This window comes from Hypanus sabinus, chromosome 8 (assembly GCF_030144855.1).
Source record: "Hypanus sabinus isolate sHypSab1 chromosome 8, sHypSab1.hap1, whole genome shotgun sequence".
Classification (NCBI taxonomy): Eukaryota; Metazoa; Chordata; class Chondrichthyes; order Myliobatiformes; family Dasyatidae; genus Hypanus; species Hypanus sabinus.
The window spans coordinates 139,658,170-139,678,667 of NC_082713.1; the positions used below are offsets into that span (position 1 = coordinate 139,658,170).

Genomic DNA, 20,498 nt, shown 5'->3' on the forward strand with positions numbered 1-20,498 from the left:
GAGAGGAAAATTTGATCAACCATGATGAAATAAATGGCAGAGCAGATTCAGTGGGCCAAATGGCCTAATTTTACTCCTATATCTTATGGTCTTGTATTCTTACCATATTCTTGGTATAATTCAGCTGCAGTGTTCTAACTCTATCTTAAATGGGCAATTAAGTTAAAATCGCAGTAGTATTCAAATATATGAAATTATGTCTTGAAGCAGTTTTCTATATAAAGAGAAGGTCTGAAATGAGCATCTGTCTTCATCTGTTGGAAGCAAATCAGGATGTAGCATTTCTTGGGGAGATTGTAGCTGATGTGTAATTTATGCAGATAGCCAGTATACTAGAGGGGAAATAGATAGTCTTATTGATATCTAGTATATGATTCTGGAGTAATAGCCTTAAGACAAAAAGCCAATGTTTGGCTACTATGGAGAAAGCTTAGTTAGCCTTGTGCTCCACAGTAGTAATGTTTATGTGGACTTCCACGGTATTTGAAGTACAACTTTACAAACAGTTCTGCCTTTCTCCTTTTCATGGATTATCTAATCTTTTTGTGAACTTGCTAGTTACATATAAAAGTTATTCTCTTCTCCAGCTGAAGTGAACCAATTGAAAATTAAATTTCTTTGTTCTCTTTCTATTGACAGAGCAGTGGAAAAAGCTCTGTGCTGGAGAGTCTAGTAGGACGGGACTTACTTCCCAGAGGTACTGGCATTGTGACTCGAAGACCTTTGGTTCTGCAGCTAGTGAATATTTCTCCAGAGGAACAACGGAAAGCAAAGGGTGATGATGATGGTATGTTTGGTCTTTCTGTTGAGTTTGCATATTCTAGAGAGCAGCATCTTACTAGTAACTTGCTAATGTTTACTATTTTGCCACTTTCTTCTGCCATCTGAGCTCAGCTATATCGTGTGTTGTTGCTGACCTGTACCTTGCAATTTTTGCTCTGCTCTTTCGTTCTTGCCACTTGACATGCTGTCGAGCATTACCTTTGCTTCATAAGTAAAAATGCTGTTGTTCTCTTTTCTCTATCTCACTCATTACATTCCTAACACTATTTCTCTGTGCTATAATTGTTTTGCATGTCCGCTGGTGTTGTTTCTGTCCTCTTGCTGCTTATGGCTTTATATCTCTGCCACTTGCTACTGCTTCCCACTGCCTTGCAATCCCACCACTCCTGCTCAGTTTTTGCTCTGTTGCTCTTTGCTCTGAAATGGGGAAATTGAGCTAAATCAGAATTGATACCTAACTCAAGTTGTTATCATCTTGGACTCCAGTAGTTCTTTTCTGCCCCTCCCAACTGTGAACTTCTGCCTATTGCCTCCCATTGTCAATGCAGGTGAGTTGGAATGAGTGATGATTCAACACTGAAGAAATATTCAATATTCAGTGCTTTAGAGTTAACTATTTTGTTGATTGCTTCAAATTCCAAAGTGTTTAAATGGGAGATGTTATATTTTTAAAATAATTTTGGCTGCACAAATCTTGTTTGTTTGCTTTAAGCAATCATCTGAATGCAGTGTCTGTTGTACTGTCTTTCAGCCTGCATGAGGGAAGTGTATTTTGTGAACTGTATCTTCTAAGCTGAAACACTTAACCCTTCTGCTATTTCTCTAACTACAGAAACAGCCGCATGGAAAAATTACGGCCAGCCTTACAAAGGTTTCCGCTTTTTTGTTTTCCTCTTTGTGTATCGTGTCTGTTCTCTGCATGGCTTTGAATTATTGTCTAGTTGTACACCATCGAAGGATAATTGATGGACTTCTGAATTGTAGAAAAACCTGTCTCTGGGTTAAAAACTGAATATTTAACAAATGTGTGTTGCCAAAAATGACAGGATGTATTTTGACCTTGGGTGTTGTCAGCCAATCCTCACACCCAAGTCTTCTGTTTTCACATTACTAGGTTAAATGGCTACTGTAAATTATTCCTACTGTATGTAGGTGGTAAATCTGTGGGAATTGCAGAAATATATCAGGACTGATAAAAATGTTTTGAGACTTGGCATAAAATCAATGAGACTAATAACCTCGTGTTTTACATGAAGTAGAATTGTTATGTAGAAGAAAGGGGTATCGAGTGACCACTAAAATTTTTATCATGCCTGCAGTGATAATTCTGATTAAACTACTGGTGGTGCTGCAAATAGGATATTTTGCTTTTGTCTTGAATGATGTAGTTGAACATGAACTAAGGAAGGCTATTTTTCAGTGACTGGAATATTTTAGTGATTATTCAAGCCAATGTGTACATTTGAACAAAACAGTGGAGAAAACTGAAATAAATTAGAATGTAGAGAATTCAACTTTTAAGGAAAGGCCTATAAAGCTTTCACTCTTGAAAAGATAAGAGTGAGAGGTAGAAAGGCCTTTAAAATTTGAAAGCATTTGAAATTGGATAAGCTTCCAATTATCATGGAATTCAGACTAAGGGCTTTAAATATAAGGTAGTCATTAGTAAATCCAGTTAAGAATATAGGTCGTGTGCAGAGCAGTTGCCATACCAAGCTGTTATTGCATCCAGATAGAATGCTTTCAATAAAAATTGGTAAGAAGCAGCGGGGACATTTCAGATTTCTTTCACCTCCTTAGGAAGCAAAGGCGTTGGTAAGCTTTCTTGCTCATGACTTCAAAGTGGTTGGACCAGGCAGGCTACTGCTGATCACTCCTGAAAACTTAAAGCTCCACCCTTCAACCTCAACACCATTGACAGGAGCATATGCTCTGTACTCTTCCCTGAAGGCGATGACCTGTACCTTTATTGACATTGAGGGAAAGGTTGTATCATGACACAATGTCACTAAGCTCTCTATCTCCTTCCTGTTCTCAGCCTCAACATTATTTGAGAGATAGCCACTATGGTGGTATCGTCTGCAAAATTTTAGATTTAGTTAGGTCATCTACGCACCTTTTCTCTATAAGTAAGTTGACATGGTTTAGAAATTTTTGTATGGCACCTGGCTGTTCACCATAAGGCATCCAGTCGATTGCAGCATAGTTTCAGCAGCAAGTTGGCCTCAACTAGCAGAAGTTCCATTGCTGGAACACCTGGACACTCTTTATCAGGAAATAAGGCTTGGATCAGAGTGTGTGTTCTTTGAGTGTTAACGGCTATATTATTAGGCTACTATGTTTTTTAAGAAAACAAAAACACAAGAAATTGTCAGGATATTAAAATTAATAATTATTTTCTTTTTTAATTACCAGTTCATGAATCTTCGTTTCAGTGACTCTAGTCTTATGCCAGGTCTGACTGGCATGGGATTGGAGAAACGGATTCACCAGTGTAATACTGCAGTGCATACCATGATCAGGTTCTACAACTAAAGTCCAGTGGAGTCCATAGCAAAGTAAAGTGACATATGTTTAACCACAACCAGCACAATTCAGCTTTTAAACATGAAGCTGGTTAGTTTTACAAACATAGTTCAATTCCACATTAAATTTCTTGAATATGATTTTTATAATTGTATCGGTATGAAAGAAATTTCAATAGATTTTGTATGAGATGCATTTCTTCAATAAGATACATGGCCTGTGGAATGCAGTTGTGCAATATTGGAAGGTAACAGTTTCTGATTGGTGTAATATAGTCATATTATTTAAATTAGCCAAAGCATTGAAGAACTGTTTAGTTGATGTTGTATAGTGGTGAAGGACCCAAATGGTAAATAAGTATAGCCATATGGCAGATGTTGATTGAATCTTTCATCTCCTAATGTGTATTAGAATTTAACTCATTGTCAGCCAGTTAGATTGTGTAAATTAAGATCTTCCTGGAGGAGAGTTGTACTACACCTGCCAACAATATTAGTTTTGCTTTCAGTCACAGTAAATGCATGGAAACTAGTCTTGCTCGTATAACTTAACCTTGGTTATTTTTTTCTTTTGATCCTTTATAATATGCACCTTTTTCTTTTCAGTATTATCTTTGATTGAATTACTTTGGGTATTTAATATTTACATTTTAACTGATTTAATTTTGTTTAAAGGAATAGATGCAGAAGAATGGGGAAAATTTCTTCACACAAAAAATAAGGTATTGTTCTATTTATTACTAATTATATATGTAACACAAAATCCAGGGAAGTCAAGAAATAAGAGTTGTAATCATTGTTTAATACAGCAACATTAAATTATTAGTTTCTCATCTGGCAGCCAATTTTTCTCTTATTCCCCTTTTACTGATGTTTTAAATGGCCTGTGTTAATCTATGATCCTATATGATGGATCTTTCAGTAAAGTGAGAGTGTGGTGTGTGAGGGTGGAACAATTATATACAAGTGGAAATTTGTGTTCCTGTTTTCCTGTAAAGGTCATTGTATAATAATCACTGAGACAAAGTTGCTATTTTAGTGTTATTTCTTTCTGATTTATGAGTATGAACTAAGAAGCAACCTGATACTTTGCCAGTGTCAAAACAAATGACTTTATTTTCTGTTCTTTTCAGATCTACACAGATTTTGATGAAATTAGACAAGAAATAGAAACTGAAACGGAAAGAATTTCCGGTGGCAATAAGGTAAACTAAGAACATAAAAGATAAAGGATGAAAGGCCTGAGTAATTTTGATATGTACGCGGATAGGAGGGGTAAGGAGATCTGAGAGCAGGTTGATGGACTAGTCCAGGGGTCAGCAACCTTTACCACTGAAAGAGCCACTTGGACCCGTTTCCCACAGAAAAGAAAACACTGGGAGCCGCAAAACCCGCTTGACATTTAAAATGAAATAACACTGCATACAACGTTTTGTTTTGCCTTTATGCTATGTATAAACAAACTATAATGTGTTGCATTTATGAAATTGATGAACTCCTGCAGAGAAAATGAAATTACATTTCTGCATGCAACAAAAACATTTTGAACTCTGAAAAAAAGACGTTGGGTTGAAGGTTACTTTTAAGTAAAATACTCAACGTCTATTTGAGTCCTTCTTGTATTTATGAAAAACGCCAAACTTAAATTTGCCGCCAGCAGCAAACCAAAAATAACGTCAGCCAGCTGTCAACCTGAAAAATAAAAGGACTATTTCACTGAACAATGAAAACATATGAATATACGTAAAATAATAGGCAATTAAAATATTTATCATACTTGTTCAGGTTGACTCACACCTGACAATGCAGTCGTATTTAGTAGGGATGGATCGATGCTTAGGGGAGTGACCGGGAAGGATAATGTGTTTTTTTCCTCTCTGAACTCACAGAAGCGTTTCCCAAACGATGTTTGCATTGCGATGATTGCAGAATGTAAATACTCCGAATTTATCATGTCGTGACCTTGTTTGAACTCTGTCAAATTGGGGAAGTGAGACAATGTGCCTTTCTGTAAATCTCTGGCAAGCAACGTCAACTTGCGCTCGAATGCCAAAACATCCTCCAACATGTGCAGGGCTGTACGTCCTTACCCCGTTGAAGAGCTGTGTTCAGCGTGTTCAGGTGCGCTGTCATGTCTACCATGAAGTGTAGCTTTTCCAGCCACTCTGGCTGTTCCAGCTCAGGAAAGTTGAGCCCTTTGCTGCCCAGGAAAGTTTTCACTTCTTCCAGACACGCGACAAAGCGTTTCAGCACCTCCCCTTTGGACAGCCACTGGACTTTGTTGTGCAGCAGGTGCCCCATCAGTAGCTACTGACACCAGATGGGTGGTCTTTATTCCTTTGGCTCTTAAACAATTCAAGACAGCCTCACAGATGTCCTCCCCCCGTGTTTGGTCTTTTAGAGGTATCAACTCAATCAGTTCTTCCTGTGGCCCGGCAGAGTTTACATACCGGCAGAACAACGCTATTTGTTCAATATCACCTTTGTCTTTAGACTCGTCACAGGCAATCGAGTAGGCCACAGCTGAATTGATGTCTTTAATTTGCTGTCTTGTGATGTCTTCTGCCATTTTTATGGTTCTGTCTTTGACAGTCTTTGCAGAGAGGGGCATATCCCTGATTTTCTGCACAATTTCACTCTTGTTTTTAAAGTCCGTGAATAGATGTTCTGAAATCTTAATGAAAGATTCTTTTATATATTCACCATCTGTAAACTGCTTCCCGTGCCTGACTATTTCCTGAGCGTCAATATAACTGGCGTATGTCGTTGATTTTCCAGACTTCATCCATTTCTGGAAATGATTTTTGCTCAGATCAACCTTCCGCATCAGTTCCGAAACGGCTTTTTTTCTCTCATCTCCATCCGGATATTTTTGAGCAAAGGCTGCGTGTTTATTCTGGAAATGCCTTGCGACATTTGACTTTTTGTTGTTTGCTAGTTTCTCATTGCATATTAAGCATACCGGTAAACCAGTCTCGTCAACAGTGAAAGCAAATGAATCTGTCCACGTATCATTAAACGTTCTGTTTTCTTCAGTCACTTTTCTTTTTTTAGAATTCTCCATAGTTGGCTTACCTTGGATCGAAAAATTAAAGAAATCGCGCACTGGCGGGTGTCAGGTATTGGCAGTGGTGACGTATATTAATAGCGATAAAAACACGTTGTAGCGGTGTGCTCACGCAGTCAGTAAACTGCAGTCGAATAAATTTATTCGAACTAAACAGCCTTGCTTTTAAGCCTCCCTCAACCCAGCCCCCATGGACGCAGATGCTGCAAAAGACGCGTACTCACAAACCCCCGTAGGCTATCTCCCTTAGCCGGAATGCTGGCTAATTGTGAGCCGTTTCGGATGTGCCAGGAAATGTGTCGCCACACTTAGATTGTACAAGATCACCATAATCTTCAAATTTAGAATTACATTTCAAAAGCTAACAAACTAACATAAAATACATTTTAATTAAATACTGACCAATTATTTCCCAAAGCCACAGGGAGCCGCAGCACAGAGGTGAAAGAGCCACAAATGGCTCGGGAGCCGCAGGTTGCCGACCCCCGGACTAGGCAGATTAATTGTTCGGCACAAACTGGATGGGCTGAAAGGCGTGTTTCTGTGCTGTGGTGTTCTATGTCCCTATGACTCTAAGGAGGTCATATGGTGTTCCATTATTCAATATATTTCCTTAACCTGAACTTCTGCTTCTTTGGCCTGCTTTGTTTTGTGATTCCTTTACAAAGCTGTTATCAGTCTCCATCTTGAATATGTACAGTGACTGAGCATCCAAAACTTCTGGGGTATTAGGATTCACTATCCTAATGGTTGGCAGTTCTGAATTCCATCCCAAGTGGCCCACCACTTTTCTGATTCTTTGCATCTTTGGCCAACACTTGGGAACCAGTCTTTGGTGTACTCGCAAACTCCTACATTTCAGTGAGAACAACTCTCATCCATCCAAATTAAAGGTTAGGCCTGCACTTAATAGGGCAATCTAGGATTCTATCTATTGCACCTGGTTCAACTTCCTCTGAGCCTTTTTTAAAAATTACATGTTCTGTAAAGGAGGGGGTGCATTGAAAATGTACATAAAGGCAAACATCCAGTCCAAGACAAGCATAATACCCGAATACTGGTGATTCTGAGCAGAACTTTTAGTATTCAGCTGTTTAGAACAAATTAAAGCTTAGGCTTATTCAAATATTCTGTCAAATTTGTAACCTTGGAACTTGCTGGTGACAGTCTTGCTGAGGAATCCACCTCTCCAATGGAGAATCTAGTTTCCCATTGATTTTGATGTGCAATGAATTCCACAGATTAATCGATCTCTGGCTGAAGGAATTATTCCTCATTTCAGTTTTAAAAGATACCGCTTTGCTCTGAGGTAATGCCCTCAGAACCTAGACTCTCCTCCAATGGAAACATTCTCTCCATGTCCACTCTATCCAAGCCTTTCGTATTGGTAGGTTTCAATGAGATGCCTCCCTCCCCCTTCTAAATTCCATCAAGTACAGGACCAGAGCCGTCAAACATTTCTCATTTGTTAAGCCTTTCATTCCTGTGATTCTTGTGGACCTCCTCTAGACCCTCTCCAAAGCCAGCACATCTTTCATTAGCTACAATGCCTAATATTGCTCGCAATATTTCAAATCTAACCTGACCAATGCCTTAAAGCCTCGTTAGTACATCCTTGCTTTTTATATTGTAATTGTCTTGAAATGAATACTTGTGTTGTATTTTCTTTCTTTACTACAACTCAACCCTCAAGTAACCTTATTGGAATACTGAACTAGGACTCTCAAGTCCCTTTGTCCTCCAATTTCTGAATTCTTTTCACATTTAGAAAATAGTTTACCCATTGATTCTTCCTACCAAAGGACATAATCCAGACTTCCCTACATTGTATCTACTCTACATCTGCTGCTACTTTGCCCAGTTCAAGTTCTTCTACAGACTTCCTGCCTCTGCAACAATACCTTTCCCTGCAGCTATCTGAATATTATCTGCAAACTTGGCGACAATGCCTTCAGTTCCTTCTTCTGTTTTATTAATGGAAAAGTATAAATTATGGTCCCAACACTGACCCTTGCAGAACTTCATTAGTCACTGCAAACCACCCTGGAAAGTGGCCCTATGTCCCCACTCTCTGACGTTTGCCAGTCAGCCAATTTTCTATCCATGTTAGTACCTCTAACTCGAGGGTCTCTTATTTAACCGTCACGTGTGGCAACTTGTCAAAGGCCTTTTGCTTTTGCAGTCTTAATTTTTGATTTTAATGAGATGTGTATATTTTTTATTTTTTTACTTTTTAAAAAAAGTTTTTAAAACATATAATTTCTATTTGATTAGTTTTTATTGTCTCTGTCTTTGACTATCAGTGTGGCCAGGTGGCCTGAGAAACAGGGTTCTCACTGCTACCCCAGAGGCACAAACTATTCAAACTGAAATTTGATTGTTTCTGGGAAAGTGAAATGAGTTTGTTATATAAGGATCACTCCTTAGTAATAATGATCAGAGAGGCACAGAGAGAATCTGTGATTACTGACAAGTACCTTTATTGTCTAAACTAACAAGCATATGGATTCATACTCTTAAATTCCTGTGTGCACACCCACCAAGTTTTCCTGAATCTCCTGAATAGAAAAGCTAATACTGGTGCAAAGGTACATTGGCCAGGTGTTCCTTGTAGTTCTGATTCACTCGTCACATGTTCCATGTAGGGTGGCTTACACTTGTATCTGTGATAGTTAATCTCCAAAGTTGTCGCTATTTTGCCTTTGAAGCCTCTGCTTTTATGTTCATTCCTTATCAGTTCAAATGTTGCATTTCAGTGTTATTGGCTATGAGTCATTTGACTGACCTATAACATTTTATTGGATCTGGTCTAGGCCAACATCCATTTATTGCCCTGCTTCTGCAGATAACAACTGTTAATTTTAGGGCTATTTGTTCTAAATAAGCTACTAAACTAGAAACTAGTTTGAATCACTCAGGGTAGACACAGACCCTCACCATTCACAAGCCTGCATGTTATATCTTACTAAAGAACACCTCACAAATAACTTCTTATTTGGAAATTATCTCTAGTCCAGCAGATTACTTGTAGCATCATTGTCTATTTTTTTTAAAACACCTATTCAGCCAAACAATTCCAGTACACAAATTGGAGATGCAGAGCACTTCACGAAATAACAGCCTCCATTCCTTCAACCTCATGGCAAGAACAAAGACAATTGGTCTGTCTGCTTCCACTGACCTTGATTCATTCAAATTCACTAATTTGTGGACTGTAGTTATTTCTGGCTAACAAGTCTAATGCAGATAGTCTTCCTCGTACATCCCAGGTGAACATGACCCAGGAAGATGAAGTCAGCATGATTGATAGCCCAATGCATCTTCCAAAACATGCACTTAAAACTTGTGTGACTTCTTTCCAAAACTGTTATATAGTATAATGCATGTTTAACTGAGCTGTATCATTTTTCTTTTACAGGGAATTAGTGATGAGCCAATTCACCTCCGAATCTTCTCACCTCATGTTGTTAACCTTACACTTGTTGACCTTCCTGGAATAACAAAAGTTAGTACATGAATATGTCTTAAAAAAAGTTGTTGTTATTTAGAGCATTTGGTGTTTTTGTTCATATTTAAAAGATGTTTATCAGATACATTGTATGATAGATGTAATCAATAAGTTTCAGCAGTACCATACCCCAGTTTCCTTCCATCTTATTCTGAAAGCATTTAGTACATGGAATTGGTGTAGAATAGTACAATAGTTATGCTATTGAAATTCTGAGACCTTGTTTATAGACTAAAAACTAGTTCATAATTGAGCCTGGAATTTCAATAATTAATCTTCTGTGTCTAGTGTGTTTCTGATCAACACTTTTCGAAAAAGAAGTCTGTTGTCCAGTGAAATATGATTTCAGATTAAGAGCTGTGTGATTGTTTCAAACAAACTAGTGGTTTAGCATTTTTTTTTATAAAATTGAATGGCATAGAATCAGCCATGATAAAGGCATTGTCACGCAAGTGACCTATAAAGTCATTTTCAGCACTTGGACCAGATTTGTCCATGGCCATCCCTGTCCCACCCACAGGATTCACCCTTTGGGTAGTGACATGTTGATGTACAGTTGCAAGAAAAAGTTTGTGAACCCTTTTGAAATACCTGGTTTTCTGCATTAATTGCTCAAAAAATTGTGGTTTGATCTTCATCTAAATCACAATAATAGACAAACACAATCTGCTTAAACTAATAACACACAAACAATTGTACTTTTCATGTCTTTATTGAACACATTTTTTAATCATTACAGTACAAACTGGAAAAAGTATGTGAACCCTTGTATTTAATTGGTAGAGCATCAATAACCAATTAGCAGCAATAACTTCCACTAAACATTTCCTGTAGCTGCTGATCAGACTTGAACAACAGTGAGGAGGAATTTTCAACCATTCCTCCATACAAAACTGTTTCAGTTCATCAACTTGTCTGGGATACCTTGCATGAACACCCCTCTTCAGCTCATGCCACAGCATTTCAATTGAGTTGATGTCTGGACTTTGACATGGCTATTCTAAAACACACATTTATTTTTTAAACCATGCTGTTGTTGATTTACTCTTGTGTTTCAGATCATTGTCTCGTTGCATCATCCAACTTCTGTTAAGCTTCAGGTGACAGACCCTGACATTCTCCTGTAATATGTTTTGATACAATTTTGAATTAATTGTTCCCTCAATGATTGCAAGCTGTCAGGCCCTGAGGCAGCAAAGTATCCCCAAATCATGATGCTGCTTCCACCTTGCTTCACATTTGGGATGAGGTTTTGGTGTTGGTCTGCAGTGCCCTTTTTCCTCCAAACATAGCAATGTGCATTTCTGCCAAAAAGTTCAACTTTTGGCTCATCTGTGCACAGAACATGTTTTGGAGGTGTTGTGGAACACCCAGGTGGTCTTTGGCAAAACTTGAATGTGCAGCAACATTATTTTAGAGCACTGGTTTCTTCTGTGGTGTCCTTCCATTAATACCATTCTTGTTCAGTGTTTTTCTTATAGTGGACACATCAACAGAGAATTTAGCAAGTTCTAGAGATTTCTGCAGGTCTTGGGTTCTTTTTCACTTCCTTCAATATTGCATGTTATGCTCTTGGTGTGATCTTTGCAGAATGCCTACTCCTAGGGAGATTAGAAACAGTACTGAACTTACTCCATTTGTAGACAGTTTTTCTTACTATAGACTGAACACTCAGGTCTTTAGAAATGGTTTTGTAGCTTTTTCCAGCTTCATGCACCTCTACAGTTCTTCAAATGTCCTCAAAGTTGTTTTGATCGAGGCATGGTGCACATAGCAGATCTTTCTTGAAAAGAGCAGGCTGTGTCAACAACCTGACAGTGCCCTTTTTATAGGGCAGGGGACAGCTATAACTCACACCTCCAATCGCACTTCATTGACTAGACCATCTGACTCCAAATAGCTTTTTAGAAGGCATTACCCCAGAGGTTCACATACTCTTTTGAACCTAGACTGTAATTGTTTAAATGGTGTATTCAGTATTAACAAGGAGAAGTATAATTGTTTGTGTGTTGTTAATTTAGATCTCCAGATTTTCTCTTACTTGTGGAAAATATAAGAAAAGCTAGAACTGTAAGGTTCAACATTCAATCAATCTGAAATAAAACACAGGTTGGGCATACCTGTGGAGATGGGAAAGGCAATTAATGTTATGGGTTGACAACTTTTATTCTGAACTTGGAAGTTTTCACATAAACCAAAGCGCGGTAGCTAGTTATCTGCAGTTTTTGAAATCAGTGTTGAAACCTGAGGGCTGAATTCTGCCTACCTGGAAGATGAGATGCTGTTTATATCTGTACTCAACAAATCAGAAAAGCATCTGATGGAAATATTATTGATCTGAAAGACTGTCTCTCCTTCACTATTGTCTTTTAGGCCCTTAACATTTAATCAGATGCAAGATCATTTCCTGACTCACTTGGTACAGATATAAACAGCAGGTGTCTTACCTGATGAATATTTTGTATATCTTTTGTTCTTAGTACTCATTTAATGCACTATTTTTAGGTGCCCGTGGGTGATCAGCCTCGAGATATTGAACTACAGATAAAAGATCTCATTCTACGGTATATCAGCAACCCAAACTCGATTATTTTATCTGTTACTGCTGCCAATACTGACATGGCAACATCAGAATCACTTAAAATTGCCAGAGAAGCTGATCCAGAAGGTAAGGTGGTGAAAGAAGTTGCATTATTGCGATATTTATACATCACCACTTGCACTATCTAAGTTTAAATCTGTGGCTTTATTGTCAGTCATTCCTAGATTTCTATTTATAGGCCAGTACTAATAAATGATTGAATTTGGATGTGATAACAAGGGGTATTACAGCAGGTCTCAGCCCAAGACCACTTTCATTAGTATAGGTAAGCAGCTTGAAGGGCAAGGCCATGTTCTTGTTTCATCATGTCTAATAATGTTTCTCTCAAGAATGTTCTAGGAAGCATAGCACAGGTTTCATAATCCATGTTATTAGATATGAGGGGACAACCTGGGAGAATGGGGGAAGAAACTGAATTTTTTAAATTTTTATTTACTTTTAGAAGTCTTCTATATTGATAGTCTTTTTGACTTGATTGTTTTAAGTAACACATTTCAACAGGTAGCAGTGTATCTGTTCAACAGGGCGACGAACACTTGCTGTTATCACAAAGTTAGATCTTATGGATGCTGGCACAGATGCTATGGATGTGCTTATGGGAAGAGTTATCCCAGTCAAGCTGGGTATCATTGGAATTGTCAACAGGTATGTAGCAATGTTGGTTTAGAAGGGAGTGGTTGTGGGCTGTCCTTTTTTTGTGTGAAGTATTGCTGTGTGTACAGAATAGGTACTCCTTTGTCATGGTCAGGTAAAGGAATTTGGCCCAGTCACAATGAAGGAATAGCCATATAATTTCAGGTACATAGAAAAGAACTTGCCTTTGACAGTCCTGTATCATGCGACTTTTAGCTTCCTAGTTGGTAAGTTAGATAAAAGGTGTGTATTTTGAAAATGACATACATTGTAGGCATGGCAAAGTAAAGGTTCAGAATGCTTGATAGTATGTCAGATGAGCAGTCATTTGTCTGCATTATATCAGCTTATTGAACTACTCAGCTGCAGACAAAGCTAGGTTTGGAATACAAGTCTTGGTGCTCCAGCTGGGATACTTGGCTTTTTCCTGATACCTTCAGAGTGAAACAGATTGGCTGAATACTGATTCATACACATCCAAGAATGTTCATGGCAGAGATCTAGATGTAGTCTGATTATCAAACCTTGGTTAAGTTGTTGCTCAACTAATATATTGGATTCCTTACCCAGTCAGAGTCTGATTTAAAAGTCATCCACATTCTTGCAAGTTTAGAATCACATATGGTCCAGACACATTGAAGAACTTCGCCTCTTACTCACCAATCATTATCGTGTTGGATGTTGATGGAAGGTTAATTTAAAGTATAGCAGTCTAGGGGAAGAGAGGGCAGTAGGCTTATTGTGAGAGATGGTGTGGCATATAGGCTTCTGATATACCATGGTGTGATGAAATTCTGCATCATGCCTGCATCCTTGAGACCTCATCTTAGTTGTGTCTCTACATCTTCACAGGGAGGGAACAACAAAGGGAGAGTGATCCTGGGCCACTTCATTGTGACTGCTTAAATTGGCCAAAGCCTGGGAGAGGGTTACCTATACATTCTCTCAGCTGGAAAGGTATTTCCTTTACACCATCCTGTTTTTTTTTTTATCTTCCCTTCCATTGCTTTGCTGGTTGAATTCCTTTTTTTCCTTTTGTGTACGTTCCTACATTCTTGCAAATTTGTTATTATCAGGAACTGAAAAACAAAAGTAAATTCAAAACCTGTCACTTAGTGATAGTGAAACCCGCTTTATGACTAAATCCCTGAAATTCATTACAAGGGTTTTAACAGGAATTAGCATTGACAGAAGTGAAAGGTACAGCTGATCTATTAATATACTTTGCTTTTCACAGATCTTGGGTTACAAGTAGAATTTTTGTTTTGGTGCACTAATTGCTCTAATTAAAGGATATCTGTGTATTCTTCAGGAGTCAACTGGATATCAACAATAAGAAATCTGTGGCAGATGCTTTAAAGGATGAATATGCATTTCTACAAAAGAAATATCCCTCACTTGCTAACAGAAATGGAACCAAATATCTAGCTAAAACTTTGAACAGGTAATATGTTGTTAAACTGACAAAATTAAGAAAAGAGCACAGAATGTAAAGTCAATGCCAAGGCTTCCATTCATGCACTGAGTGGTCAAGAGTGTCTTCAGAGCCCTGTCTGCTATCTGTTAAAGCTGGCTGAGTAAAGATGTCCTATCATTTGCCTTGGTGCACACAAGTGTTTGTAATAGGGGTTTATTTTGTGCACAGTATTTTTGTGCACCTTCACTCTGCATTGTTTTTTCCCAAAGTTAATCTGCTTTTGTTGGAGGAAGTTGTTTTCTGTTCTCGTTCACAGACTATTTACAGAGAACTAACGTGCATGGTAAATGGTTTATTGTGCCCATTTACCAACTTTTTCAATAAGTACTGTTAATTATTCATCATTTTAAGAGAGATATGTGCAGTTGCATATTTTTCATCTCTTCCCACAACTTCAGATTGCTTTTGCAGGCCAGCGTTGGCCAATTCTCCAAAAAATGTCAGCCCCATGTATACACCAGGTTTTCGCGAAAGACTTGTGTTTGCCTATGACACCTACTCACCTGAACTGCACTTCTAAGGACGATGCATTGAGGTGTTCTAATTGCGAAGTCAATTGCAATCACATTAGGTGTTTGGTGAATGAGGTAAACTAGATGTTATTTGTCTGGTTTGTAACATTTGTCTAACTCTATTTTCTCTCAGTTTTTTTTCCAGAGGAATTACTAATTTTTGTTTCTCTTTTAGATTGCTCATGCATCATATCAGAGATTGCTTGCCAGAGCTGAAAACTAGGATAAATGTATTGGCAGCTCAGTACCAGTCTTTACTGAACAGTTATGGTGAACCAGTCGAGGACAAAAGTGCCACTCTTTTGCAGCTTATTACCAAGTTTGCAGCTGAGTATTGCCAGACAATTGAGGGAACAGCAAAATACATTGAAACTTCAGAACTGTAAGCAGGCTGCTATTTTGTTATTTTGAATATCCAATATAAATGGTAGTGCCTTCTGAGTTATCTTACACACTGCATATTAACATCAACACTTCAAAGTATTTTACATCCTTTATATCATTTTAGTGATTTGATGGAATTTTGTTTGCTAGCAAGGATGACATTTGTTACCCATCCTTGATCCTGTATTTTGGCCCAGTTGCAATGAAGGAATGTTGATATAATTCCAGGTTATGGGAGTATGGCTGCAGTGTTTTGGTAGGCTTGAGCTACTTGCGTTTTTAAGAATAGAATTCTTGCGGGGAAATGGAGAGGATTCCAGTCCTTCTGGCATGTCAGTTTATGTAATATCTGTCATGGGGAAATTATTGGAGCCACTATTACAGGTATCAGAATAGGGCATCTGAGATAAGGTCACCATAGCTTTGTGTAAAAGAACTCGCGTTTAATCAAGTAAAAGCCTTTTTCTGAAGAGATAACGTACAACAAATGAAGAGGGAACAAGTGGATGTACTGGATACTTGTCTGCCACAGTATCACTTCCACTTCCACTTCACCAGTTGTGTAGCATTCTAGTTTTTGATGCTGAACCCTTAGATTGCAGAGGAACGTGAAATTGATTCCTCCTAACAGTTCATACAAACACTGCAGTTACAATTCTATTTTCACTGCTCTGAGCAGGAGAGGGAACATTTTTTTTTAAAACAGTATATTACTTATAGAATAGAAGGTGAAAAGTACCGGATCATTCAGAAGGCTGAGGGGTTGAGGGGTACATACAGGGAAGTAGTTACACCCAAGATGCAGGACTCAGGAGGGGGAAAGGGATAGGCAGCCAGTGCAGAGTATCTCAGTGGCTGTTCCCCTCACAAAAAGATATACTGCTTTGAATACTGTTGGGAGGGATGATCTAGCAGCGAAAAGCCACAGCAGTCAGGTCTCTGGCACTGAGTTTGGCTTTATGACTTAATAGAATTGGGGAGGAGAGGAATCTGTAGTGAGAGGGGATCAGAACGAGATTCCCAGATGGTACATTGCCTCCTGGGTGCCAGGGTCAGGGACAACATTCGTAAGTGGGAGGGTGAACAGCCAGAGGTCTTGGCCCATGTACATATCAATGACATGGGAAGAAGGGGTGATGACGTCCTGCAAAATGAGTTCAGGGAGTTGAGTGCTAAGTTAAGAATAGGACCTCCAGAGAAGTGATCTCAGGGTAGCTGCCCATGCCACTTCGTAGCAAGGCCAGAAAGATCATGCAGTTTAACATGTGGCTCAGGGGATGGTGCAGGGAGGAGGACTTAAGATTTTTGCATCATTGGGCTTTCTTACAGGGAAGGTGGGACCTATACAGAAGAGACATTTTGCATCTGAACTGGAGAGGGGTTTAATGTCCTGGCGGGAAGGTTTTGCTAATGTTGCATGGAGGTGGAGATGGGGTTTAAAGTAGAGTTGCAGAGTACGGGAACCAGAGTACCAGAACAGGTGGAGGAGTGGTTGTGGACAAAGGTGTTGTTCAGCCTACGTACAAAGTCTGGAGTTGAAAGGTTGAACGTGGTAGGGCCAATTTTCTGAGCTGTGTATATTTCAATGCAAGGAGTATTGTGGGAAGGGCAGATGAACTTCGAACATGGATCAGCATTGTAGCCATCAATGAGACTTGGTTGCGGGAGTGGCAGGACTGGAAGCTCATTAATCCCTCCCTAGCACAACTAAAACAATGGAAACCTGGAATAAAGTGGGAAGGGTGGCATTACTACTTGGGTAAAATGTCATGTTAATGTTCAGACTGGACAGATTGGAGAGTTTGTCTAGTGAGACAATAGGTAGGATTGAGGAATAAGAAAGATTAACAGGATTATATTAGACCACCCAACAGCCCATAGGATTTATGGGAGCAGATTTGTAGAGAGATTGCAGACTGTTGCAAGAAACCATAAGGTTGTGATGGTAGGTGATTTCTTTTTTAACTTTTCACATATTGACTGGGACTCCCATATGGTAAAAAGGCTAGATGGGAAAGAATTTGTCAAATGTGTTCCAGAAAGCTTCCTTAATCAGTACCTAGAAGTCCCAACTAGGGAGAGTGATTCTAGATCTCCTATTAGGGAATGAGATAGGACTGGTGTGTGGGGGGAAGCTTTGAGTCTAGTGATCATAATACGATTAGTTTCAAGGTAATTATGGAAAAGAACAAGTCTGATCCTCGGGTTGAGATTCTAAGATCAAAAGCCCAATTTTGATGGTATCAGAAGGGCCTGGCAAGTGTAGATTTGCATGTGCTTTTTTTTTCTCTTGCAAAGGTATGCTTGGTAAGTGGGAGGCTTCAAAAGTGAAATTTTATGAGTACAGAACTTGTAGGTGCCTGTCAGAATAAAAGGTAAAGATGACAGATTTAGTGCACTTCTGCTTTCAAGAGATATTGAGGCCCTGGTTGAGAAAAGGGAGATACATAGCAGGTATATGCAAGTTGGAACAAATGAGGTACTTGAAATGTGAGAGAACACTTAAAAATGAAATCAGGAGGGCTAAAAGAAGGCATGAGGTTGCTCTAGCAGACAAGCTGAAGGAGATTCCTAAGAGCTTCTACAGATATATTAAAGAGCAAAAGGATAGCAAGGGACAAAATTGGACCTCTGGAAGATCATAGTGGTAAGCTATGACTGGAGCTGAGAGAGATGGGGAAGATCTTAAATAGACTTTTTACATCTTTATTTACTTGGTAGATGGACACAGTCTGTAGATGTGAGGCAATGCAGCAGTGAGAACATAGACATTTGTCTTGCGAGAGAATTAAGAGTGGTAGAAGACGGTTGCCTCTCTGACTAGAGGCCTGTGACCAGTGGCGTGCTGCAGGGATCAATGCTGGGTCTGTTTGCTGTGTGTCATCGATATCAGTGATCTGAATGGTAATGTGGTAAACTGGATCAGCAAATTTGCAGATGACACCAAGATTGGGGGTGTGGTAGACAGCAAGGAAGACAATCAAAACTTATGGGATCTGGACCAGCTGGAAAAATGGCAAATGAAATTGAATGCAGACACTTGTAAGGTGGAGGACCATTCAACGCAGATCTTGCATGTGAGTAGTAGAGCACAGAGGAGCGCGGAAGAACAGAGGGATCTGGAAATACAGATTCATAATTCCTTGGAAGTGGTCTTAGGGGTAGATGGGGCCATAAAGAAAGCTTTTGGCACATTGGTCTTCATAAATCAATGTATTGAGTACAGGAGTAGGGATATTTTGTTGAAGTTGTATAAGATATTGGTGAGGATTAATTTGAAGTGTTGTGTGCAGTTTTGGTCACCTACCTTCAGGAAAGACTGAAAGAATGCAGATAAAATTTAGAAGGATGTTGCTGGGACTTGAGAACTTGAGTTAGAGGGAAAGTTTGAATAGGTTAGAACTAGAGCATGGAAGATTGAGGGGAGTTTGATAGAAGTCCTTTATACAGAATTATGAAAGTTATAGTTGGGTAAATGCAAGCTTTTACCACTGAGGTTCAGTGAGACTACAACTAGAGGTCATAGGTTTAGGGTGAAAAGTAAAATGTCTATGGGAAACATGGGGGAAACTTCTTCATTCAGAGGGTGGCGAGAGTGGAATGAGCTGCCAGCACTAGCGGTGGTTGTGTTGATTTCAGCATTTGAAAGAAAATTGGTTAGGTACATGGATGGGAGGGGTATGGAGAGCTATGGCCGAGATGCAGGTCAATGGGACTAGACAGATTTATGGTTTGGCATGGACTAGGTAGGCTGAATGGCTTGTTTCTATGCTGTGCTGTTCTATGACTATATATACAGGAATACAGCGTTAGGTTTACCATCATGATATTGTAGAATGATGGAGCTAAAGGAAACAAATGGCCAACTTCAGCTTCTGGTTTTGATATACAGAAAGAAATTGATAACGTGATTTCTTACAGTAGTTCAGCAGTGAGGAAGCTGCAAAAGATGCAGTAAAAAAAGGGTAATCTACTTGAGACACACTCAGTAAAACCTTATTGTTTGCCTCATGGTTTAGACTTGCATATACAGTCCACCATTTTCAAATTATCAGATGCACAAAGCTCAGCGTTGTGATGATCTACAGGAAGATGGTAACAGAATTCTCGGAGATGATGAGAGACTTGTGGAATTAGGGTAGTGATTAATAGATGAAATTTATTTCTCTGGAATAAGTAGGGATGTTAACCCTAAGGGAGCTGTTCTAAAATATGTTTTAGTGGAAGAACTGAGAATATGTTTGTATAGCTCCTTGAAAATAGAAGAACAATGAGAAACTGGTTTTAAAAGCATGTGGATTAAGAGCTTTATATTACTGGAGTATTGTGTCCCATTCTGGATGCCATACTAAAAAAGCTCAAAGGCTCTGCAGGGTGTAGAAGAGATTTTCTGAAATCCAATAATTGTGTTACTAGAGTAAAGCAGTTCAGGTGTTCTAGAGAGAAGGTTGTGCAAAAACAGAAATTATTGGAAACGTTTGGATTAAGCAGCATCTATGGAAAGAGGTGCAAATGTTTCAAGTCCAAGCCCCCTTGTTAGAACTAGAAAAAATGAATTCCGAAAAGGAAACAATTTTCAAGGTTAGGAAGAATGGGCAGGAGAAAAATTAAATGCTTACAGTGCAAAAGGAGGCTATTCTGCTGCTTGTCCTTGAATCAAATTACTCTGTCACTCATCAAAAGTATATTCTACTTGCACTTTACTACAAATGCACTACAAGGGATTTTTGTGCAGTAATGTAAATGCCTTTACGTAGAAATTTGAGATTTATCCGCGAGGGGATAACTATCTAACCACTTTTTAATATTCTTTCTAGTTGTGGTGGAGCAAGAATATGCTACATTTTTCATGAAACGTTTGGACGTACTTTGGAATCTGTAGATGCACTGGGTGGACTCAATACTATTGACATTCTCACTGCAATCAGAAATGCTACTGTGAGTAGGCAGAGCCCACCTCTAAGGGTCAAGGTCTTGAAACAATAAGAATTTGATGTATTCCATTTT

General features: G+C 38.9%; 1 protein-coding gene across 3 annotated transcripts in view; it reads left to right on the forward strand.

Annotated features, from left to right (window-relative positions):
* Positions 1–20,498, forward strand: part of dnm1l (dynamin 1-like) — a 51,803-nt gene that overhangs the window by 12,924 nt on the left and 18,381 nt on the right. For all 3 annotated transcript variants that reach the window (XR_009513669.1, XM_059978008.1, XM_059978009.1), the window contains exons 2-10: positions 640–787; positions 3,984–4,030; positions 4,442–4,513; positions 9,794–9,880; positions 12,389–12,551; positions 13,010–13,130; positions 14,431–14,562; positions 15,283–15,489; positions 20,309–20,429. Coding sequence is in view for 2 of the 3 variants with exons in the window: in XM_059978008.1 (XP_059833991.1) it covers positions 640–787; positions 3,984–4,030; positions 4,442–4,513; positions 9,794–9,880; positions 12,389–12,551; positions 13,010–13,130; positions 14,431–14,562; positions 15,283–15,489; positions 20,309–20,429 (1,098 nt within the window). In the remaining variant the exon portion in view is untranslated. The remainder of the gene's footprint in view (positions 1–639; positions 788–3,983; positions 4,031–4,441; positions 4,514–9,793; positions 9,881–12,388; positions 12,552–13,009; positions 13,131–14,430; positions 14,563–15,282; positions 15,490–20,308; positions 20,430–20,498) is intronic.